The 26,176-nt window shown below is 38.8% G+C and overlaps 1 protein-coding gene across 1 annotated transcript in view; it reads left to right on the top strand.

The window, feature by feature from the left end:
• Positions 1-26,176, top strand: part of LOC136674158 (teneurin-1-like) — a 362,280-nt gene that overhangs the window by 67,373 nt on the left and 268,731 nt on the right. The window contains exon 3 of the mRNA XM_066650044.1: positions 2,783-3,043. Coding sequence (XP_066506141.1) covers positions 2,783-3,043 — 261 coding nt within the window. The remainder of the gene's footprint in view (positions 1-2,782; positions 3,044-26,176) is intronic.

Genomic DNA, 26,176 nt, shown 5'->3' with positions numbered 1-26,176 from the left:
AATTGTTTAATAAAGGATTGTTTATATTCATGAAATGTCAGTTATGACATGTTTATTATCAGCATCTTCTGGCATGAAATAAAAGTTTCCTGAAACGTTATAAATCATAATACGGAAGTTTAATTTCCTTGACTAAAAGTGTTTTATTACTGGAGTGGGGGGAGGGGGGTTAAATAAATAAATAAATAAATAACCAAACTTTACACTGTATGAAACAAATGCAGATCTGTTTCTCTTTTTAAAATAGCAAAGAACATCTCTGTGGGCACCTTTCACATGGATGAAATAACTAATCATATTAATAATAATAATAAATAGCAGTAATTAATACAGAAGGGCTTGAACTGCCCAAATATGCTTTTTAAATGTGATGTTTGATCTGTTTTCATAGCTTTCATAGCTTTTTCAAAAAAAAAAAATCACCCTAAAAAGGTACACTTTCAAAAAGTGGTGGGGATCAGTGGTGTCATTAGACCCATGTAAAATGTTGACATGCCCCACTAAAATCATTGTGGTAAAGTCAATTTTATCCTGGATTTTTTGAGCAGAATCATGGGACATGTCATGCTTATACACTGCAGGCACTACATGTGTCATAATGCCTCAGCTTTTTTCCAAAACCTTGGGCAGCATATGCTTTCAGTCAGAGCCAGTTTATTTTGGCCTTTTTTGTATTATTTTTTGATTATTTTTTTAATGAAGAAATGGATTTAAAAATATATACAGTGGGGCAAAGTAATTAAAGTATTTAGTCAGCCAATGATTGTGCAAGTTCTCCTGCTTAGAATGATTAGAGAGGTCTGTAATTTTCATCAAAGGTACACTTCAACATGTAAAAAATGAGGAAAAAAAATCCAGGAAATCACATTGTAGGAATGTTAAAGAATTTATTTGTAAATTATGGTGGAAAATAATTATTTTATACTAATTACTTTCGTTCATTTATTCATTATCTGTAACCGCTCATCCAATTCAGGGTCTCGGTGGGTCCAGAGCCTACCTGGAATCATTGGAGGGACTCACATCCTGCAGTACCAGGCTTGTCCACCTGCTTAAGCCAGTGCCTGTCTGAAGTTTGACAGAGAGCATATGGAGGATTGGGAGAATATCATGTGGTCAGATAAAACCAAAATAGAACATTTTGGTAAAAACTCTACTCATCATGTTTGGAGGAAAAAGAATGCTAAGTTGCATCCCAAGAACACCATACCTACTGTGAAGCATGGGGGTGGAAACATCATGCTTTGGGTTTGTTTTTCTGCAAAGGGGACAGGACGACTGATCCGTGTTAAGGGAAGAATGAACAGGGCTATGTATCAAGAGATTTAAGCCAAAACCTCCTTCCATCAGTGATAGCATTGAAGAAGGAACGTGGCTGGGTCTTCCAGCATGACAATGATCCTAAACACACCACTCGGGCAACGGAAGAGTGGCTCCGTAAAAAGTATTTCAAGGTCCTGGAGTGGCCTAGCCAGTCTCCAGACATCAACACCATAGAAAATTTGTGGAGGGAGTTGAAAGTCCGTGTTGCCCAGTGACAGCCCCAAAACATCACTGCTCTAGAGGAGATCTGCATGGAGGAATGGGCCAAAATACCAGCTACAGTGTGTGCAAACCTGGTGAAGACTTACAGGAAATGTTTGACCTGTCATTGCCAACAAAGGCTGTATTACAAAGTATTGAGTTGAACTTTTGTTATTGACCAAATACTTATTTTCCACCATAATTTACAAATAAATCCTTTAAAAATTCTACAATGTGCTTTGCTGGATGTTTTTCTCATTTTGTTTCTCATAGTTGAAGTGTACCCATGATAATTACAGGCCTCCCATTTTTCGAACTAGGAGAACTTGCACAATCAGTGGCTGACTAAACTTTTTTGCCCCACTGCATGTGCAGGCTGATCATTTTTAACTTTATACAGCTAAGCCTGAGACAAGCATAGTGGATGGTATCAAAATGTTACTCAGTATATGGTGCAAAATCATTATATAAAGTGGTAATCATACACTTTTTAAAAAAAATATTTTTATTTATTGGTTTCTGAGTATTCATTCATTAACTGTCAAGCATACTGTAAAATCAAAATTATATTTATATGGCATTTGATTGACCTAATGTATTTAATGGGGTGATTCATAAATTTGTATTTTAACTATATTTTATGTGTGTTTTCAATTGGTGAAATTTTCTGATTAAGGAAATCAGATCCATAAATTCAAACCTTTCAAATTCAGCTTTCAAGAATATGAGATCCGAGTTGAGAATGCATATCAAAAGCTCAATCAGGAAATGCTACAGTGCACCCAGGGCAAACAGCATGGTGTCTTTTTAACACACTGAGAGGAAACACAGTAGCACACACAGCTCCATATTCACATGCCGAATCAATTTAGTACATGCATTGTAGAAATGCATGTGCATTTATGCTTCCAGCCCCTGATATAAATGCGATATTATTAACATTTGTGAATGATCGGTTTGATGCAAGTAATCAAAGCCAACTTCTCTGATGTATTGATTACTTTTACTTTGAACAGGATTGAACAGTGTGGTGGATAACGTTTCTCTGAGTCTATTTGTCTTAAGTGAAATCTCCTTTCTTCTGAGCTGAATAAAGCCATTCACATATTCTCCTTCATCTCTTGAGCAGCACTAGCAGATGTGACAATTGCACTGACACCTCAAATCTGAAAAAGAAGAGCTTGTATTCTTCCAGTTCTTCTACTTCCTCTTCTTTTCAAACATTCTCTAACCCCCTCCTACTCTTGCCCTGTCTCAGAACTGGAGTTTGGGAAGTCCGCTCAGATGGGGAGCGGGAGCTACGAGGAGGAGCTGGGCAGTGGACAGCAGCACGGCTACTCTCTGGGTCCGGGCTCGGACGTGGATGAGGAGGGGGAGGTGGATCCCTCCCCAGGCCACGCACTTCACCTGTGGATGCAGGATGTGAAGTCTGAACAGAGCTCTTGTCTGTCCAGCCGCGCCAACTCTGTGCTCTCTCTGACCGACACGGAGCAGGAGAGGAAGTCTGATGGAGAGAATGGTCAGTGCCTGTTTCTGTTTTTTTTTCTTTTTTTAATCAAAGCTTTATGCCAGGGAAGCTATGATATATTTTGGGCAGATGATGCATAGTTTTGGTAATAATTTCGTATTCATAATATTTAATAAATACTTATATTGTTATATTGTACTTTTATCAAATTTAATTTAAATAATAATAAAAAAAAATTATAAACCATGTAGAAACATCTTAAGCCAGAAATGGCATTGTTTGATGCTTTGTTTGAAACGAAGCAGTTGCTAAAGCATTTATTTTGTTTATTAGGCTACATATTTCCACTTAAACCCATGCTCATGTAGAAAAATGGTATACCTCCACCTGCTAAAACTGGACTAGTCCACTGAAAAAAATGACACCTTTAATTGATTATAATTTATTTATTTATTTATTGGGTGGTTGGTTGTTGCATGAAATTAAATCATCACCATCCAGTGATAAGTAGAGTAATATGTACTCGTTATCAAATTATATCTCTGGATGTAGATGATCCAATTTCATGCAAATCTTTGATGCAAACAATAAATAAATAAATAAATAAATTGTAAGTCTCTTTTTTGTTTGCATAAGCATTGCGTCTTAAAAGTGGAAATAGCTGATGTATGGTTCTTTGTTGCAGTGGATGAATTACATTTAGCATGAATATATGACTTAATTATATCATGTTTCACAGTACTTTCTTATATCACTAGATAAATATTATATTTTAACACAGTATTCCATTTTTCTGCTTTACAATTTTCTAATGAACATACTGTATATTATAGAACCTATATTCATGGCAGTCTAAACCCACACATTGTGTTGTGTTTGCATGCCATACATTCTCTTATATAAATGCATGTATGAAGCATTATGAATACAGGACTCATTTGCATTAGTTTGTACTGCTAATCTATATATGAAGTACAGGAACTGATTAATTTTACATAGCCAGATATGGCTCAAGCTGAACATTTACATTAATTAACATGCTAGACTCATTATTAATGCTAGCTTTAAGATCTTTAAATAACAGAAAATATACTAAAATGTTAGATATTCTATAAGTAGGGAAATTTAATGCATGTTTCACTTTCATTATGAGAAAATTTGATTCATTTATTAGGAGTCTTTTTTCTTAAAACTGTTATTTGGCGAACTTTCCCAATCTGGCAGCACTGTCACTGATAGAATGATGTGAACTGACAGTGATGAGTATTGCATGGAAATTGAGGAAAGAAACTTCATTTAAACCACACTCTCTTCAAAAAACAACCCTTCCATCAATGTCAGAAAGTTATTTTTGATAATTAGTGTGAGTAAAATGCTGGTATCTAGCTAGTGAACTGAAGTAATACGAGATTGCACCCAGCACTATTATATATTGCCCTTCAATTATTGGCCAAGTTAGAGCTCGGAAGCAGACAGACTGGAACATCCTGTTTTTAAATATTCGCCGAGACCAGTCATGGGTTTGCCAACATATCGCTGTTTTAGCAATTCATGCAAAATACCTTCTTGAGTATTTTTAAAGGGTTAAACATCTGCTTCTATACAGCTGTATTAGAGAATACAATAATCTACACAATTTACAAGAAGGATCAAATATCTTGACTTTCACAGTTGGTATTTGTTACGTTTTCCCTTTATCGTTCCTATTATCGCCCCTTTATCGTGCTAGCAGGCAGTGCTGCTTTCGGTTTGATGCTGGGTGTTTCACTACATTTCTATAAGTTACTAAGCTATTAGTTTTAAGAACTTTAGTGCTTCTACTTAAAGGTGACGCTGCATTCTGAGAATCTTTCCTCACCATTTGCTACCTCAAAACCTGCCAAATGTGTTTATGATGCCTGGTGTCAGTAAATGAGTATAAAAACAAGCTGTCTCTGTCTGGTATGGTAGGCTTTCTCACTTTTTCTCTGCTCATGGAAGAGCAAAGACATCTGGAGTTTTTAGACAACTGAGAGGGCTCTAAACATATTAAAAAGTGTGAACAGAGATGAGGATATTCCTCTATTTCTGCTCCATAGGTGGGTAATATTGCATTATTTAGCTCTTTGGCATTACTTAAGGTGGAATGTCTCCAGATTTGTGAGACGGCTAACTACAAATGACAACTTACGTACAAACAACTTTCTTTTTTTCCCCTCAGACAGACATACCATTCCACCTTAAAAGACAGAGGTTTTGAACATAAACCAACCAGAGAACAGGGTTTCCCCGTAATCACAGACATCCCCTTTAAGTACTGACTGGAGGATGCATTTCTGTGTTTCTGTTTACTTTGCGTTAACATTTTACTAAAGTAACCAAATGTTTGTAGAGTGTTTAGAGGATTTCACTCACGCATTCGCTCACTCACACTCTCACTGCTAACATTAAGCTCAGCAAGGGGTAGTATCACCCGTTCTTGGCTGTCTTGAGATACTCTGTTATGTCATTTTGTGTTATTTAGCTGGATAAACAAAAGTTATTTACCTGTTGATCTGATGTAAATTGACACCTGAATGTCTTTCAAGAGGAAAAATAAAACTCAGATATTTGAACGGCTTTTAGAATGTAATTTCAGAATGTCCCCGAATGTTCATGTGTGTGTGGAGGATGTACATATACATACAAGAGAAAATGCCCTACGTTTCCAACTAAACCTGTGTCAGTGAAAATCTGAACTAAAAATGGACTGATAATAATGAATACATTTTCCCTTTTTATTAGAGGATAATGCACTGGACTGTTGAAATGTCATAGTCTTGTGCAGTCCCTGCGCTTTCTGCTGAAAGCTAGCCCCGAAGTGCATTTCCCAGTGACATAATGCAGGGAGACTGAGTTATATGATTGACACTGTGCACACCGTAGAGTGCTTTTAAAGTAGTGGGGTGAAAATCAGTGTTTTCCCAATGGCCTCAGAGAAGGGGGTATGTGGTGCAGATGAACAGCTGCCTTCACCTGCACAATATCAGCTGTAAATCACGCCTCACGACTCACTGATCTGCTCTGTGGAGGAGTGTGTGCTTCTGTGTTCTGTTTTATTTATTTGTATTTATTTATATATTTTTTTGGAAGATTTTTATTTGTTTGTTTGTTTGTTTTTTGATGGTACACATGCTCTGGGATTTAGGTATATTCTTTCACCTGAATAGTCCTAGGAAGCAGAGATGAAATAAAAACCATTTGAAAATAGGTCTTATATAATATTCAAATTATGCAGCGGTACAATTACGGATCACACAGAATGCAAAAGATGCAGATATTGAAATTTCTTCTTAGTGCTTTGATAAAACCAAGCCATGTGCTACAGGAATGTTGTCTAAGTCAGTATTCATAAGGTTTTATAAATGCATTTATAAGATGTTACATCATATACATTATATATATATATATATATATATATATATATATATATATATATATATATATACACACATGTACAGTTATCTACATCTGTAATAAAGTTACCAGCATTCCATCTTTCTACAGCAACAGTGTTTGGTTTCGTAATATCAGGTTTTTCATGTGAAAATGAATCTGAATTGACATTCAGAACTTCTAATCAACATAATATTGTCTATATTGATTATACTGATTATTTTTATTCTGTTATCTCCTCACCTAAACTCAGAATCTGACCAACAGTGTCTGTGGTTTGGACGTGCTGTGTTTTGACTTTAATTAATGCGACGCTGAACAAAAAGAATTCTAATGTAAACACTGAGAAAAACTAGTTTCAGTGACCAAAGCATAATTACACACCAAATATAAACAATGCTCAGAAAACAAGAGAGGAACAAGCTCCCAGCAACATTAGAAAACATATCCCATATTTAATACTGAAGCATATTTATAGCACAAAGCTCATCACTGAACTATGAGGGCCAACAATGTAAAATGTAAAATTAATTAATTGTGATATTGATTTGAGCTCATATTGCCCAGCATTAACAGTTTCCTTATGTACACATTACAATACCTTATAGCAGTTACTATATGAGGGCCTAGTCTCTTTGTGACATGTTATGCATATATAAGTATACAGCTTCTTAATTTTCAATGAATGTCAGTGATAAATTGGAGCATTTCTATTGGTCCATTTATCATGAACACTAGGTGAAGGACAGCTGCTGTGTTCAAATGAAAATGGAGATACATGTGCAGTAACTAATGCATTAAAATGTGTTTTACATGTATATCATTTTGGTTTTTACTGTCCTTTTAAAAATGATAATCTATAATCAGTTATTTTAGGAGGTCATACTTCCTTTATGACATTATGCATGGAATTCAACAATTGCAGATATTGTAAACTGTCATGTATGACATATAATGCCTTATAAATGCTTTGTAGGAAGTGTTACCAAATTTTCCTTTTCAATGCTCTTCATCTGCATTCCTGACTCTACACTGCATTAGTGCATTAGGTTCATTCGTTACGGAGGTATTATACATTCCAGGCATTTTAAATACTGAACTTCATGTGAGTGAAATGAATACCTTGCAGGTTTTTGGGTAATTTGCACTGCTGGATGGCACAAGGCCGTTTCCTGTCATGGCTGGATGGACGCTGAGTTAGATAAGGCGCCAGTCCACCTTCACACGTGCATTGGCAGGAAAATTGGTTAGGGATATCAGGTGAAGTGCCTTCCCTTCTTTTCCTCTCCATCACAGAACCCACCGGGATGTATGCTAATTTATTGGAGTCTGTCAGATACTCTTTCCGAGAACGAGCTCCTGATTCCAAGTGGGTGAAGGGAAAAAAAAAAGGCCTGTCACCTGGCGTAAATAGTCTCTGAGAGGCTTTTATTCGTTATTGTGCGCTGGAGACTGTCCTGAGTCGGACGCTTTTTGTCTTAATGCTCCGCTGCAGGTCCGTCCCAATTTGTGGTGCGAGAGAGGAGAGTCAGTCAAGCGCACTTCTTCGCCACTTTACCTTGATCCAGCAGATTAGAGAATAAAGTTCGCGCTCGGCGCACAAACAGAAGCCCACCCTGCGCTTGTGCGTCAGACCCTCAAGGGCACATCTCATTTACATGCTGTGAGGAAAAAAAAAAAAGGTGTAGTGCCTCAGTTCACACCCCAACAGGCTTCCATCTAGAGAGAGTGAGTGAGTGTGAGTGGGTGAGTGTGAGTGAGTGTGAGTGAGTGTGAGTGAGAGTGGGTGAGTGTGAGTGAGTGTGAGTGTGAGTGAGTGTGAGTGTGAGTGTGAGTGAGTGTGAGTGAGTGAGTGTGAGTGAGAGAGAGAGTGAGTGAGTGTGAGTGAGAGAGAGAGTGAGTGAGTGTGAGTGAGTGTGAGAGAGAGAGAGTGAGAGAGAGAGTGAGAGAGAGGCAGTTAAGAGTGTGAAGTAGATTGAAAGAGAAAGGAATATAGATGTGTCTAGAGATATATAGAAATATGTAGGGCAACAGGAGTAGAAAATGAGAAAGGGAGAGGGAATGAGAGATAGGGAGATGAAGATAAGGGAGGGAGAGAATGAAAGAGGGTGGGGAAATGAGACAGATAGAGGGACAGACAGATGCAGAGGAACAAAGAGATGGGGAGAGAGAGAGATGTAGGGACACAGTGAGAGAGTAATTGAGGGAGACAGAAATGAGATAATAGATAGAATGAAAGAGAGAGCAACATGGAGGGAGAAAGAGTAAGAGACATCAACAGAGAGAGGGAGAGAGGTAAAATAGAGATAGAGAGAGGGAGGAAGAGAAAAAAAAATAGAGAGATGGAAACATGAGAGAGGGGATACAACATGGAGGGAGAAAGAGTGAGAGATATTAACAGAGAGAAAGGGAGAGAAATAGAGAGTAAGATAGAGTCATAGTGATATACAGAAACAATGAGAAAGAGTGAGAGAGAGGGAGAGACATAAAAATAGAGAGAGAGTGAGGAAGAGAAAAAGGTGAGAAGAGAGATGAAAAATGGAGAGAGAGAGAGAGATGAGGGGGAGAAAGAAATAGATTGAAAGAAGAGAGACAATTTATAGTGAGAGAGTAAGACAGTCACAGTGATATACAGAAACACAGCGAGAAGGAGAGAGACAGAGATGTAGAAAAACAGGGGGAGGGGGGTGGTGGTGTTGGCGGGCGGAGTGGGGGAATTGGTGTGAGATGGAGTTTGTTTGCGTTGGGTACCTGCCAGGGTCGTGTCTAATGAGAGGGGGATTGGATATGCCTCTTCACCTCTCCTGGTGTCAAGCTCCATGCAGAATGTGAATCACAGGCAGCTTTGCCTTGAGAGACGGCAGTGGGATGGCGAGGAGAACGTGAAGAGCCAGAGCCCGAGCCTGGAATACACAAACAGCTGCGAAAGGCAAACACGACACGTAATCATATCCTTATGTCTGACCGTCCTCTTTGTATTAGAAAAAGAAATCCATTTGCCACGCTCGCCTGCCGTTATCAGACAGCAGACAATGCTGCATATATGGGCATCTGTATGTTTTTTTTCTCTTTTCCTTCACACCCCCCACGACCTTCTTAGCTGTCCTTTAATATGACCATATCCTAATATAAGTTAATACACATATTATATGAGATCATATACAAGACTGGTAATCAGTCATTTCCTGTGTTATTAAACAGTGCGCTATGACAACAGTTGGTCTGGATGCATCTGTATTAAGCTCATTTAAAACATGGACACCATCATGTGGGGGACCCTCTTGTTTGGGCATAAACTTGTCTGTTTAAGGACTACAGAGCAGTTTGATTCTACATCTCAAGTCTTAAGCACCTAAGATAATTATATATATTTAAACCAATGCCTTCTCAGTAAGCGTGGTGCTTGTATAAAGTTATATATAATCACAATGCAAAAATAACATACAATAAATACAAAAAAATATATATAAAATAAATAAAACATATAATATTTTTTCTATAAAAAGTAGGTGTGAGTGAGTTTGAAGAACAATGTTTTGTTCAGATTCTCCTTGATTGCATGAATGTGTTTTAAGAAATATATATATATATATATATATATATATATATATATATATATATATATATATATATATATATATATCTCATTAAGAAATGAGACATAGCCAATATATGCAACAGTATTTCCTTGGAGAGGGAGAGGTTCAGCTGCTGGTAAAAAAAAAAAAAAAAAAAAAGATCATGGCATAATGGCACAAGCCAGTGAGTTTCTTGTTATAATAATGCAGCTTTAATTTGACATTGTGACAAGACTGGTTAGTGTTTACAGTCTCTGTAAACCAGTGGAGGCCTTCTAGCCCTTCAGAGAAGGACTAATGATTTCTGGGATCTACAGTATGAAAAACCTGAAGATTTTATTAAAATAAATGTGTGTGCCGTCTGAATGTAATAGACTTCAGGTTCACGGTTCACTGTGTATAAACTCGGAAAATATTGTGCTACTATTCAGAGTTTACTGTTAAAATATATTTGGCAATATAAGGGTTAAATTCCTTAAAAGCCCGAAATATCCAAAAGAAAATTGTCTAATCAGATATTTTTTTCCTCCTCTGTTGTGTCTAGGGAGGTCCAGCCCAATGAAATATACCACTGTTTAGGTCTTCAGGAGATGGCCTTGCATTATCAGAATAAATTAGGAAGTGACCGTGGAGATTTCTTCAACTTAAAACTATTCTTAGAACTCATAAAAATATCATTGTTTATGCAAGCAGGTACATTTCCAAGTACATTATGTTTTCAAGCTATTATTAGCAATGAACAACAGTGGCAGCTAGTAATCAGGGCTCTCATGCTGAAGGAGTCATGAAGGTTCCTACATTGTTCACGTCCCTGTGGTGTTTTTATATATCTATGCTGGCAGATTTATTATGTGAAATAAGCAGTCAACACCTTGATTTAGCATTTTCACTTTGAAATTGCAGTGTTCCAATCATAGTGTGAAAGGAGTGAGACTGCCAGCTTTTCTTACATAATAATCCTAAAGAACTAATCCCATCAACTTGCAGGGCAGGGCTTTAGAGCTGCAGGTGAGCTGTGGAGGAGTGAGTGGAGATAGAGGTGAGGACTAATTGCACATTCATAACATTCATAGATCTGCACAAACTGAATGAATGTGAAGGAGCAGAATTATAGTTAAGCCACTTTTAAGGCATATTATTTAAATATATATATATATATACACACACATAAGTGTGTAATACTGAATTGAGTTTTTAGGGGTTTGATTGATGTGTGGTAGGCAATATTGAACATATTGTCACTGAACAAAACTTAATAATGGAATAAAAATTTTAATATTTCAGGATCATATCTTTGAAGGGAATTTTGAAGCATGTCTATGGCTTGTTAATTCAGCAGGTAAAATTTGTCTGGATTTGGGACACTTTCGTATGTGGTGCTGAAATCTGATCCATGTCTGTTTATGGCAATGGGACTCTTTCTAAAAAGCTAGAGACAAATTAATGTGACTTTTCAGCATTCCAAAGAGATTGAGAAATGATCCCTGGACTCATTTTAGTTTAAATTTGAAATGTTTAGGACATGGAACTGAACTGGTAAAAGCATTTTTATATTGTAATAAAAAAAAAATAATGATAATAATAAATAAATAAATTGGGAAATGGAAAATATGTGAAACTTCTTAATCCAGGTTACTGCCACTTATTTTTGAGAATATAAAATTTATACAAATTGGTATCAAAGGTTTTGAAAATATAAACACAAGAACTTATTTCTATGTAGTTCTTTATCAGTTTTACATTGTTCATGTCAGTATGAAGGCTGCTCAAATGTGGATGATGGAAATATTAAACTCATTTTTGTCAATGTTCGGCTCTTCTCTTTGTACAACCCATGTTGTAAGAGACCTTCATAAGCCTGGCCAATGTATAATCCCTGACTTCTGGAATCAGTATAATTTATACTCTGTTTTTCAGATATTGTTAGGAAAAAAAAGAAAAGGGCCACAATTAAACACCAGTCTGGTTCCATTCCTTCATTTCAAAATTAAAGCATTTTGGATGGAAGGTCAGCGAGCCTGAAGCATTGTCCGTTTTCTCAAGTGTGTCAGTCTGTGATCAGTTCGGACTGATGTCAGATATAGGTCAGAGTATATAGATATAATCATGAAATGACAATGTATGAACAGCAGCTCACTATTAAACAAGAAAGGAAAATATTAAAAACGGCAAGAAAATGGAGCTTCTGATAAACACAGTGCCTTTTACAAACGTCTGTTTATAGTCAAAAGACCGAATATGTCTGTGCTCCAGCTTTGGCTCAAGTCAGCGTTATTGTAGAATTGTTTTTCTTCTCATTTCCTGATGTTTTGTTTTGACATTTATGTCCCCAGCTGAAGGCCGAGCTGTAATAGTGAGGATTCACCATTGCACCACTGCACCCTTCCATTTGTCTAAATACCATCCAGTGACCAGGGGGTAAAAACTGCTGATATCTACTCGGGAAAGCGTATTGTGACTTAATTCATCACAATAGATGTAACATATCTTCATATTGGCCCATCCCTAGGGTGTAGTCATGCAACAGTAGTTAGCTGCTCTTTGGTAGTGCTTTTATCTTTCTCATGGGGCTACAGTGTTTTTTTTTTTTTTGGCCTGCATCTGTTCCGCTGTTGTATTGCACTATTTCATGCTGCATGCTGCTGGATGCACTGGCAGGTGACAGCTTCCCATCTTCAGCTGCCTGCCTTGCTTCCACGCAGGCGCTCGCGCGTAGCCAAAAGTGAGAGGACACCATGCATTATTGATGCCTCCATCTTTTTCATCAGTACAACAAAGTCACTCGGCCTTTTGTGTTTTCACCTATTATGAAAGATATCACTCTAACTGAAAATGTCAGAGAAAGGAAAGGGATGTGGGGGAGGGGGTGGGGTGAGTGGATGGATCAAACAAAGCAATGCCTGGTAAAAATGAAACGCCCATTTCAAGTCTGGCCATCTTTAGTCTATCTTTATATCTTCAAAGGTATGGCCACCCCTCTCTACCACATTCTCCGCTAAACTGATTAATGATGCTAGCTTTAGGATGTCAGGAACCGCTGATTGATGCTGACATGTCGATTTGGAATATCTGGTCTGGTTTTAAGTAAGTGCGCAGATGTCCTCCAGGACGTCCCACTTGGCGCAGAGGTTGTGTCTCAGAGATCCGCTGACAAATCTACGGTAACAACAGCAGACTGCTGCCAGATAGAAAATTGACCGAGAGATCTGTTTTTCAGGCCAGAGGAGTAGCTCCAGCCCAGGGAGGTTCATGCAGAGTTTACCTATTTCAGCTTCATCTCCATCCTGCCGTAACCCAGCACTTTTACTATCCAGAGCCATCAGAATAACACTCAATGTACTTGATGAAGTCTATTAGTTGCCTTTTAAATGATTCAGATTTTTCATTTAGAATTTTAATTGCGAATACATTTCCACTGCAGCATATTTAAATTAATTTGAGCCCTTTGTGCCTCTCAAAGCCAGATAATGCAACTGTCCAATCATATATGCAGACATGAGTAGACAGTTAATACTAAAGTAATATAGTCATGTAACTTTGTTACTAAAAGGGTTTGGTAATATTCACGTCCAGAAAAGTTACAATGATTGATTAAAGCAGTAAAGCAGTGCTTAAAGCAGATTAAAGCAAAGCAGATTGATTGAAGATATTTTTGAGCCCCCCCACTCCGACACACACACATCTTTTGGTTCCATACTCCACTGGAATGTGTTATAAACACTGTAATTCATCCAAAAAGGCAATAAACAAATAAATAAACAAATACAATGTAATATTTAAATTAAAATAAATAATAAATAAATAAAGAGACACCATTTTTACAGTGGGATTATTACATGTGATATGCATTATGTATCTCATAACTTTGCATGCAGTAGTGCCACACCCCCCTAATTTGGAAACCACTAGAATTAAGCAACACTTTGTAATATTTTTACCTTAAAATTACAGCTTCAGGATTATTGTGATGATTCACTGACCTGTAACAGGGAAAGTAGAGCCTCTGTTGTTGCTAATCCAGGCTCAGCACTGCAGAAACTACACTATGTAATGTCTGGAGGAGCCCAGGAACAAAAATGCCAAATCTTACGTAGTGTTGCTACAAGGCAGTTTGAAAGTATTTAAACTTACTGCAAAGCATTTGCCTGGTATCGTGACCTCCTGATAACAAAATACTCTATTCTGACTTGCTATTAAGAAAATATATGCAGGGTGTTTCACCGCAATGGCAAAGTCAGCAGGCATTTTGCAAATATATGTCATTTCTGTGTCATGTTTAAGTGGGTCCAGTTTACCAAGTCTGGGTATACGACCCCAGGACACATGCCTGTAATAATAATAATAATAATAATAATAATTCATTATCTGTAACTGCTTATCCAATTCAGGGTCACGGTGGGTACAGAGCCTACCTGGAATCATTGGGCGCAAAGCGGGAATACACCCTGGAGGGGGCGCCAGTCCTTCACAGGGCAACACGTACACACACACACACACACATTCACTCACACCTACCGACACTTAAGTCGCCAATCCACCTACCAACGTGTGTGTTTTTGGACTGCGGGAGGAAACCGGAGCACCCGGAGGAAACCCACACAGACACGGGGAGAACACACCACACTCCTCACAGACAGTCACCCGGAGCGGGAATCGAACCCACAACCTCCAGGCCCCTGGAGCTGTGTGACTGCGACACTACCTGCTGCACCACCATGCCGCCCAAAATAATAATAATAATAATAATAATAATGATTATTATTAAGTATATGTATGCACTTCAGTTCAAGGACATGGATTTATACTGGGTCAATGTACAGACGCGTTTATGTGAATTATTTGCAAGTTATATCTGTATTTGTGTCATTGGTTCTTTTCAGTCTCTGTACTCTAGCTGTAGGTAACAGCTTCTGGCCATGCTTTTGGGCTCATGGGGATGAAATATATTGCAATCTGCTGGTGATACACAGCAGGAACTAGAATGTATTCAAATATACTTTCTCTTCTATTACATTTCTGTATGTGCCAGTCAAAAAGCCTATATGCATGTATCTCAGACTTTATATTTTGGGTTCTTAGTTCTGGAACAGTATTATAAGCTGGTTGTCTGTTACAGACAAACCTGTGCAGTGCCTGGGTTACTCCAGATATTTGTACTGCTTTAATTCATGACTCATCTGAAGATATAATGCAAATGCCTTTGTTAAAAAACAACAAAAAAAAAACGCAAGAGCTTAATGTTGATTTAAGGGAGTAGGATTAAGCAATTTTGTACCACATTAGAATAAGGTTACCCTTATGAACTGATGATAAATGGAATTAAAACATGTTTATCAGTGGTTATTAGTTAGATTGTAAACATCTTAAATGTCATTATATGTTAGGATCCACAGGCGCAGACAAGTGTGGACAACAATGTAATCTAGTAGAAGGAGAAATACGAAATCCACAGTGTGACACAAGCAATAGTCCGAAACACAGGCAATACCCGTCAAGGAGAACAAATCAAAAGGATAAGGCAAAGAGTAATCTAAGGTCAGAAAATGGGTCAAAATACCAAGGGCAAACATAATACAGGAAAGTAGCAATACTACACAACGTGACAAAGGAAACATGGGGTTTAAATACTCAGGTAAAGGGCAGAGCAATCTCTTTCTGACTAGTGGAGAGGACGTTGTCTAAGTCCTGTTGCTTTCCCAAAATCCTCGGAGTCGGAATCCACAGGGTGCACTTTAGCAAATGAGGGGCTTGATTCAATTAGCGTGTGTGATATAATATTAATAATCATGTATAACCTAGATTAAAAAAGGCCACATTTACCTGTTGTTTGCCAAATAGTAGATGTGTCACACAATTTTCTGAAAATGTCAAGGTAAATAATGTGCTTAGACTGCGAATGGGAAGAATGTGAATTTATTAATTTCATATGTTAAGGAAAACCACATTACCATTAATATCTAAAAAGAGATTATTTTGTTGATTAAACTGTGTTTATATGGTTAAATGTATTAACAAACATGATGAAGCTTACAGGTGTAATGCTGACTGATTGAACAAAAGGTGTGGTTTAACAGTATAGATGAATGTGGGATCACTATTTGGCAAACAGCACTTAAAATGCTGAAAGGCTGTTTTGACTTACGTTTCTGTAAGGAATCTTTCAGTGCATTATGAAATTTGTCCATATCTGATGATTTTGAAACCCCTAAAATGTAATGTGTAAAATGTAACATGTATCTGTTCATCAGTGTTACATATTTAGATGTGTCCCAAAAAAAACATGGAAAATGATCTCTTAAAAATATAACTCTGCATTTTGTCTTATTTCAGTACATGCCAATGTGCACCTGCCAAATCATCTTCCCAGTTGCAGCTCAAAAGCTCCAAATTTGGTTGTCTACAAGCTGATACAGTTGGTTTCCTTAAGTTTATGACATATGAAACCTTGGTTGTCTGAATTTTTCAATTTCAGACTGTTTTTGGAACACTGCATTTTCAAATGCCACTGCATTTACTACTTAATTTACTCATAATACATCTTCTAGCATATATACAACAACAACACACACACGGTACCTAACTTGATTTTCACTGAAAGAGGCTTTTAATTTTCACCATAGATTTATTTGTTTTAATTCACTGTTTACGGTCCGTAATTATTTTAATGAGAGTGGAGGAGCTATTTACTAAAATCAATGCGGTTAATTCATGCTAATAAATCCTGCCACATTGCTGGGTTTTTAAATGTCCAGCTCAGAAGAATGGGCAGGAGGGAGAAGCTTTTTGATCCATTAACATATCATTGTTTTAGCGATAAAGATCTGCCTACTCATCTCCTCTTTCTCTCTCTATCCCTCTTTCTCTGTGCTCATAAGATAACAAATGCAGGGAAAATCTCAGTGCAATCTCAATGGCAATTTCATCCTCAGTTTATTACCCTCTTAATCAGGTGCACCTTCCCCCATCTGGAGCTTGGTGCTGGATCTCAATCAGAGCGTTTTTAGCCCTACGCACTTCTTAAGTGACTACCCAGTAACCTCTCTGCTCCAGCTCTTCTTTCTTTCTTTTATATGGGAGTGGGGGAACATAATGAAAGAATTGTTTTGACACAATTGTGGTGATGGAGCTCGGTGGCCCTTGTTTTTGAAAGCTCATCAGGACCCCTGGATAAAGTGAAGAGATTGAGAGAGAGAGCCAGTCAGCTTCTGACCGTAATAACAAGGCAAGTCAAGCAGTGCCCATGGGGGAATAATGTGAGATGTGGAGGTGTAGGTGAAGATGATGCTGAAGGATGATGTGGAGAGGTTTAACTCTTAAGTGTTGAGTATCTTTAGAGCTGAAGTGGAGTGAATCAAAATGTTCAAGAGGAAAGACAAGTGAGATGAAGTTAAGCCTATGTGACAAGCCTATGATTTTTAGCCCAACTGGAACCCAGATTTGTCCCCTCTGACAAAATGTGTGAATTTCCAGGTTGGGAGGCTGATCAGATGTGGTTGACAGTGTCAGTGATCTGGGAGTGTGAAAACAAAAACACGTTCTGACATGTTCGGATCATTCAGAACGTGTTCAAATATTAGTAAGGTCAGGTGTTGATTTATAGCCTTCTCACTGACTATTGGCATAGGGTAAATAGACCTTAGACTCACGTGCAACTCCAGAGCACTGCAACTAATGGGTGCATGTTAATGTAATTCAGTAATCGAAAGGGACGTCCACATATATTTGGACATGTGGTGTGTGTATGTTTGTATACAGTGTATCAGAGTCCACTAAGTGTTTTGTTCTGTACAGTTCTGGGTCTTTTTGGGCAGTATCAACACAATGAAAAATTACCCCAGACTACTCTCATAAACTCTCTTGTAAAGGCTCTTTTTTCTGAGCTGCAGAGCCTTCAGTTCAACGTCAGTGGTCTCCAGGAGTGCTGTTTTCATGCACAATCTTTTCCTACTCTATTCCCTACATTCCTCAATATGTAGTGCACTACATAGTGAATGGTGCACTGATTAATGTCAGGCACACCACTGTAGTTTTAATTGGAGCAGCTAGCAATCTTTCCTAACCTTGTAAAATTCTGACCGTTTCCAGAAACCCTTCATAACTAATGCAGTACTTAAAGTCATTTGTACATTAAGAGTACTTTATATATTAAAGTTTATGTGCAGTTCTTCAAAAAAGATACAAATAAAATAATAATAAAAAAAAGATCAAGATGACTCATTCTGACTGTGTGTATCATCATGCAGTGGGTAGCATTATACCCTCCCATTATAAAGATTTGATTCTGAGCATAAATGCATTTTGGGGTGGGTTCCCAGACAGGGATTAAGCGTAGTCCTGGACTACACAGAATATTTAATTATGATTTTCCATTGAAATTAGTATATAGTCCAGGAGTAGGCTCAAAACCTCTCTGAGAAACCACCCTGTAATATTCCAGTCTTTGAATAACTTCATTCACATGAAACAAACAAAAATGAACTTGATTGAAATACAGCTCTAATACAAATAGAATACAAATGGAGGCTCTAAATGAAATAAATGCAATTAAATGTTTCCCTAAGGTCTAAAGTCCGATCTAAAGGCAGCTCCAGAACTTGGCCCAGGCTTTGGCTGGTGGTCAGAAGTGAATTATTTGCTTCTCTGCGAGCACGTTTTTCTGTACCTTATTTTTTTCTGGCTCAAATACATTGCAGAAATAACAGAGGTAATAAAAAAGGGGGAATAGCAGGTTTCACCTTTTATTCCAGATATTTCCCCCTCATTTTTATGATGAAGAATGGCAAAACTGCTAGCATTTCATAATGAAACACCGCAATCCAATTAAGTTGTTGGGGATTATCGATAGCTTTTGATGTGGGTTATTTGATGGTAAGCCATTCTGAAGTTATATCCACAGAGATATTAAAGTAATAACACTGCACTTCTCATCTCGTTCTGCGTAGAATTGAAAGCTCTGGTGGAGTATCTCTTTTCTTTTTCATATGCCGTTGTGGTGTCGTTTATAATTTCATTTCCGGTAATACTGCGCCTGATCATCGCAACGGGATTCGGTCCAGAAGTATATTGTTCATAATTTATAACCCACTTGTAACCAATTTAGCATGTGTTAGTGGAGTGCGCCGTTAGAACGTGTGTTATTTAGAAGTAGCTGGGATGGTTAATGAATAGATTTGTTCAGTCGTCTGTAATGTAACTTGATTGTTTCACCCCACACTGCAGAATCTTTACAATCATCAAGAGGTTGGCTTTGTGTGCGTCAGGGGGACATGCTAAAGAAATCTCTCATTTAATGGCTGATTCCTTGACATCTAAAGTGGCTTTAAGTGCTGTTGCCTTTTGTCTCTGCTTCTTTTCTCATCGCAATCTTCCTGCGCCCTAAAAGCCTTGAGAATGAGTGTGCCACTCAAATCCCTGGGCCGTGGGAAGTGGAGGAAAACAATAAAAAAAAAAAAGAACAACGTAAGTAAATTAGCAGGTTGTTTTCTTCCTTGTTGTTCCCATAAGCTCTGTACATCAGTAAAGTCAATGTGTATTGGTTTAACCTCAAGATTACACGGTTAGGTTTTATCAGCTTGAGAAAGTCACACATAAAGGACGTGCTTTTTGGAAGCGACCCATTTTTAGCAGCAGCCAGAAGTCAAACGCGGAACTTGGACCCAACTGTTGTATGAATCCAAGCTCTGCTCTCAGCATGCTCTCTAGCCTCAGGGGTCTGCTGGAATAGATTTGTCTATTAGCTCCTAAAGAACATTGCTCAGTGCATTATTGATCATTTTTGCTGCTAACATTTAGGGTCTTTAAGTTGTAGAGTTGATGTAGTGGTACTCTGACTCCCTTGGCAATTTAATAGAAATAATAATAAAAAAAAATAATAAAAAAAAGAAACAAAACGAAAAAAGGAATCCAGTCAAAATGCCATTAAATGACTCTGCAACATCAGGGAACATTTTCATGGTGAAAGCTCTTTTATAATTTGTTCCAAAATATATGATCTTTTTTTGTGCCAAGTCCTCTACACTCTTTAAATTCCCTAATGACATTTCTTGCGATCATAACCCAATGGGTATTGGTCACTGGTTCTTTTACAAACTTCACTTCAAAAAATGCAAGATATGTTTCCAGGTTTGCCTGTAATTAATTTATATATATATATATATATATATATATATATATATATATATGCTTCGAGTACACATTCAGCATGCATTGTGGTAGTCAAAACTTTTTAATGACATTATATTATTGGCACTATATGAACAAGTATCTTTCTTTCTTTCTTTCTTTCTTTCTTTTTCTTTCTTTCTTTCTTTCTCTCTTTCTTTCTTTCTCTCTTTCTTTCTCTCTTTCTTTCTTTCTCTCTTTCTTTCTCTCTCTCTTTCTTTCTCTCTTTCTTTCTTTCTCTCTTTCTTTCTTTCTCTCTTTCTTTCTTTCTCTCTTTCTTTCTTTCTTTCTTTCTTTCTTTCTTTCTCTCTCTCTTTCTTTCTTTCTCTCTTTCCTCCCATATGCTATTTCTCCCCAAATCATGCAGTGCTTCCACACTGGGAATGTGATGGATCTAACATATTCTTGCTCATACAGTGTCATTGGAATACTCGGCACACTTGTAGGAGGAGATCACTTTAACTGCCCTACTATATAATGTCGAGTAACATAAAAAAAAAAGACCTGGGAAGTGAATGCACATTCTACATACATACAAGTATTCAGCTCCAACCTGTACTTGGCTTTAGTGTTGTTTTATTGTCCTTTTGGCCAGTGATATTATGTACTACAGAGGGTACCTCCACTTATACATAATTCACTTGTGTGTGTTTTTTTTGACAAACTGGCCTTACCCTGTGATAAAGCTCACCCCTACACCATCGCAAAGTGAAATGGTGGGAGGTGTTCTCTATGGGTAGAGTCGGGCGAGAGGCCTGAGATGTTATAAGGTCGACTTGAAATGACACCGAGAGGTTCGATTTTTGGTTCCCTTCCACCTTTATTTACACACCAGACTTTAAATTACTATTTACAATATACATACACGCGCGCTCCTTGTGAACAAAATAATTAACAAAACAAAATTCTCTATAAGCAGAGACAAAAAGGATAAAGACAACTAAATCAATTGAGTCTTATTATGCCCTTAGGTTATGCTCCTCTCGCTACGGTCTAGCAGAGTCTCTCTCTTTTACCCTTGTGTGGTATATATATAGGTAGCCCCGCCCCTTAGAATATACCATTCCCTTAAGAGGTATAAGTTAAAGTATCTTGGACACAAGTTTCATACACAATAAAAATTAACAATGAACTAACAACTGTACCAAGATTCAGTTACAGCCATGGCATGTTTAACGTTCATTCATAATATCAATATTTATTAGATAATATATTTTCCCTCTTCTAGATGCTAGTTCCCCCTTCCCTCTGTGGAGAATGGATTCAACCAGGTAAGTAAAACTCAGCATCAAGAGATAGTACTCTTTTCCCTCTCACATGACCCGTATGCAGGTGAGTAAGTACAAGTAAGTATACATAATGGTTTCTCTTGGTGATGTGTCACAGGTACTGTACATCATCACACACCCCCCTCCTTAAGCTCAACGCCTTCCCAGCGGCGGGACAGGTAGTCAGCTGTTACATTATGGGTACCTTTTCTATACCTTATAGTAAAACGATAGGGCTGTAATGACAAGTACCATCGTGTGATTCTAGCATTAGAGTCTTTCATTCTTTGGATCCACTGCAAAGCTTTGTGATCTGTCTCTAGAACAAAGTCATGTCCAAGCAAGTAATACTTTAAAGAGTCAAGCGCCCATTTGATAGCGAGAGCCTCCTTCTCGATGGTAGAGTAGTTAGACTCACGTGGAAACAGTTTCCTGCTAATATACAGGATAGGTTTTCTCTCATCGTCCTCCCCCTGTAATAAGACAGCACCCAACCCTGCACCTGATGCATCAGTCTGCACAATAAAAGGTTTCGAAAAATCAGGGCTGGCTAAAACTGGTTCCTGGCATAATGCATTTTTGAGGTCTTTAAAAGCATACTCACAGGTCTCTGTCCATTTAACCCTTTGAGGCATGTCCTTCTTGGTTAAATCCGTCAGTGCTGCTGCTTTAGTTGAAAAATTAGGGATGAACCTGCGGTACCATCCCACAAGACCTAAAAATGAACGTACCCTCCTCTTTGTATTAGGTTGGGGTGTTGCCCTCACGGCCTCAACTTTGTCCACTTGAGGTCTTATTTGACCCCCGCCCAGGATGTAACCTAGATATGAGACCTCCTCGCGAGCGAGATGACATTTGCTGGGGTTTGCTGTCAGACCTGCATCTGCGATCTTCCTCAGGACAATGCCTAGATGTTGTAGATGTTCTTCCCATGATGAACTGTAGATCACCACATCATCTATATAAGCTGCCGCGAAGTCCTCCGTACCTCTGAGAACGTCGTCCATTAACCTCTGGAAGGTTGCAGCCGCACCGTGTAATCCGAATGGCATTGTACGGAAATGGTATAGTCCTGATGGTGTTCTAAATGCAGTCAGCTCTTTAGCGGACTGGCTGAGTGGAACTTGCCAGTATCCCTTGCATAAATCCACCGTGGACAGAACTTTAGCCTTCCCTAGCCTCTCTATTAGGTCATCTGCTCTTGGCATGGGATATGGGTCAAAAGCAGACACGGCGTTTAGCTTTGAAAAGTCAATGCAAAACCGTAAGCCTCCATCTTTCTTGGGAACCAAGACGACAGGGCTGCACCATTCGCTCTTTGACGGTTCTATTACTCCCATTTTGATCATAGCCTCAACTTCTTTTTTCAACTCAGGGACAAGTCGTGCTGGAACTCTGCAGTTGAACTGCCTAATCGGTTCATCTTTGATGAGTCTGACGTTATGCTGGGTCACGTCTGTTAATCCTGGTTCATCTGAGAAAAGCTTAGGTGGGACCACATGCAGTAGTTCTTGTTGTTGCTGTGATGTTAAGTGGGGCACCTTTGGAAGAACGAAACCTTCGTTTCTTGTGGGGAAATACTGTTCGGCCACCTCGTCTTCATCATGAACGGCCCTTATCCATAGCTGCTCCGAACTCTTATTCTCAGGCTCCTTCCAGGGTCTCAACATGTTAATGTGGAAGCTCTGAAATTTCTTCCGTCTGTCAGGCAGGTGGAGTTCATATGTAGTTTCTCCGACTTGTCTTTGCACTTTATATGGCCCCTGCCATTTGGCTAAAAGCCCAGTGTCACTGGTGGGTAGTAGAATAAGTACTTTCTGCCCGGTTTGCAGAACTCTCTTCCTTGCCACTTTATCATACCAGTGTTTTTGCTGTACTTGAGCTTTCTCCATGTTTTCATGGACAGTACTTGTCAATTGACTCAACTTGTCTCTGATCTTCAAGACATACGTTAAAATGTTCAGTTTCTGTTCACTCTTCTCACCTTCCCAAGCTTCTTTCAGGACATCCATCGGACCTCTCACCTGTCTTCCATAAAGGAGTTCAAACGGGGAAAAGCCGGTGGAAGCTTGAGGTACTTCACGATATGCGAACAGCACATAGGGTAACCACATGTCCCAGTCTGTACCGTTGTTGTTCGTCACCTTCTGTAAAGCTTGTTTCAGAGTCTTATTGAAACGTTCTGTTAGCCCATCAGTCTGAGGGTGATATGGTGTGGTGTGAATACTTTTAATGCCTAATAGATCGTACACTTGCTTTATCTGTTTTGAAGTGAAGTTAGTGCCCCTGTCTGTCAATATCTCTTTCGGGATCCCTATTCTTGAAATAAGTTGTATCAGAGCATTGACAATTTGACGAGTTTTAATGTTTTTGAGGGCAAAAGCCTCTGGATATTTTGTCGCATAGTCACATATTACTAAAATGTAACGGTTTCCGTTTTTTGTTCTAGGTAACGGCCCTACTACGTCCATTGCTATGCGAGAGAATGGTATGTCTATTATAGGCATGCTCACCATAGGCACCTTGTCTGACTTTTTTAGAGTTGCAGTGAGTTGACATTCCGGGCAATTATTGCAGTATTTAATCACATCTGCATACTGACCTGGCCAGTAAAATCTGTATGCTATGCGGCTGAATGTTTTAGCTTGCCCGAAGTGGCCTGCCCAGGGATCTGAATGTCCCATTTTAAGCACTTTCTCCCTAAGGCTTACCGGGAGTACTAGTTGCTCACCTTTATCAGTGATTCTATATAGCTTGTTATCTTTAATCGCTAAGTGGCAACCTTTATCAGTGTTGTCACTATATTGTCTGCTTTTTTCAAATAGTGGTTTTAAAGTTTCATCTAAATTTTGGAGTTGTTCAAAGTTAAAGGGTAAACTAATGTTATCTGTATCTGGCAGTTCTATTTTCTCCAGACATTTGGTTCCCATAACTTTAGCTTTCCTTACATCTCTCCTTGTCTTTTTTTTAGTTTCTGCAGCATATGGCAATTCCTTAAAAAGTTCTGTGGTATCTTTGGCTAAATTTTTTTTGCTTTGCCTGGTCACTACCATAGCCTCTGCCGTTTTTACATTTTTATAGTTCAATAAATCAATCAAAATAGGGATGTCTCTGCCTAGTATGATGGGATATGGAGAGTTTTGTACCACTCCTACGCGTACCAGGTAGGATTGCCCTTTAATTGATATATTAATCTCAGTTGTAGGATAAATCTGCTCATCACCATGTATGCATTTGACCTTTAACGTACCTGTAAGGCTATATTGAGAGTTTTCAAGACATGCTTGTGTGACTAAAGTTTGGCTTGCCCCAGTATCTAATAAAGCCCTAAACTGTTTGCCATTCAATTTAACTGTTACTGTGGTTTCATCATTACATTCCTGTGTACTAAAAGGATTTTCTTTTCTAGGGGTGTAGCACAGTTGGTTAGAGCTAGTGGGAGGATATTGACATTCAGAGCTTTTGTGTCCTATTTGGTTACAGCTAAAACATCTTATTTTTGGTTTTTCAGCTGAGCTTTTAATGGACTTATGCCACTGCATTTTAAAGGCTGGCTTTGAACGTTCAACACCACTACCATAGTCACGTCTCTCAAACTTACTGGTCTGTTTGGTGAAGGTTGACTTTCGGAGCTGGAACTCTCCCTCGGCTTGTCGTGCCGCGATGAAAGCTTCTGCCATTTCAACCGCTTGCTCCGCAGAAGTCGGGCTGCGTTCCAATATCCAGCTCTTCAATTCTGGATTGATTACGCTCAGGAACTGTTCCAGAACGATGGTTTGTCCAATGTCCTCTTTTGTCTTGTCTTTTGGACGTATCCATCTCTCATAAAGTCCCGTGAGCCGCGTGAATAGTTCCCTCGGCGTCTCGTTGTTTAATACGTGCCCTTTACGGAAACGCTGTCTGTAAGTCTCAGGGTTAATCTCAAACTTTCTGAGAATAGCCTCTTTCACTGCTTCAAAGTCATTTATCTGTTCAACGCTCATGGCGACGTAGGCTGCTCTTGCCTTTCCTTCCAGCAAGGGGACCAGATGAAAAGCCCAGTCCGTTTTCGGCCATCTAGCCGCTAGCGCTAACCGCTCAAACATTATGAAGTAATGTTCGATGTCATCATCATCTTTAAGTTGCGGGAGTCTTGGCCACGCTACCTGTGTTGTCCTTAATTGTTCTCCCATCGCGTCGTATGCACTTACTGCCGGAGTCGCGGGTCTGTATATTGTGTGCGATGCTGTTGTGGAATGCTCCGTTTCCCTGTGTTGTTGTACTCCACTTTGGCCCCTCCGTACTTCTTCCTGTAGAAGGCCGAACTGGTGTTGTAGGGAACGCCACCTCTGCTCTTGCTTCGTCGCTTCTCTCCGCAGTTCTTCATCTCTCTGCTGTTGAGAGCTGAAAAAGCTTTCGAGCATCTGCTGTAAGTTAGTGATCTCCGATGTATTCCCTTTGACGGTGGTTGACTCGCATTCCTCTTCTTCGCTCCGTGTCTGGGTGACTGGTGGTTTCTTGGGAGCCATCTTCTCCTAGTGGTAATTGTTGGAGTTACACAACGCTCCTCTGCTTTTCGGCGTCGTACCTCTCTCTCGTTTCTTGTCGTAGACTATATGTGGTTGCTGTCATCAGGTTCGTAGTCACTGCCACCATTTGTGATAAAGCTCACCCCTACACCATCGCAAAGTGAAATGGTGGGAGGTGTTCTCTATGGGTAGAGTCGGGCGAGAGGCCTGAGATGTTATAAGGTCGACTTGAAATGACACCGAGAGGTTCGATTT

Source organism: Hoplias malabaricus, chromosome 17 (assembly GCF_029633855.1).
Source record: "Hoplias malabaricus isolate fHopMal1 chromosome 17, fHopMal1.hap1, whole genome shotgun sequence".
Lineage (NCBI taxonomy): Eukaryota > Metazoa > Chordata > Actinopteri > Characiformes > Erythrinidae > Hoplias > Hoplias malabaricus.
The sequence above is the reverse complement of the archived record's forward strand: the minus strand, read 5'-3'. Positions and strand labels throughout refer to the sequence as shown.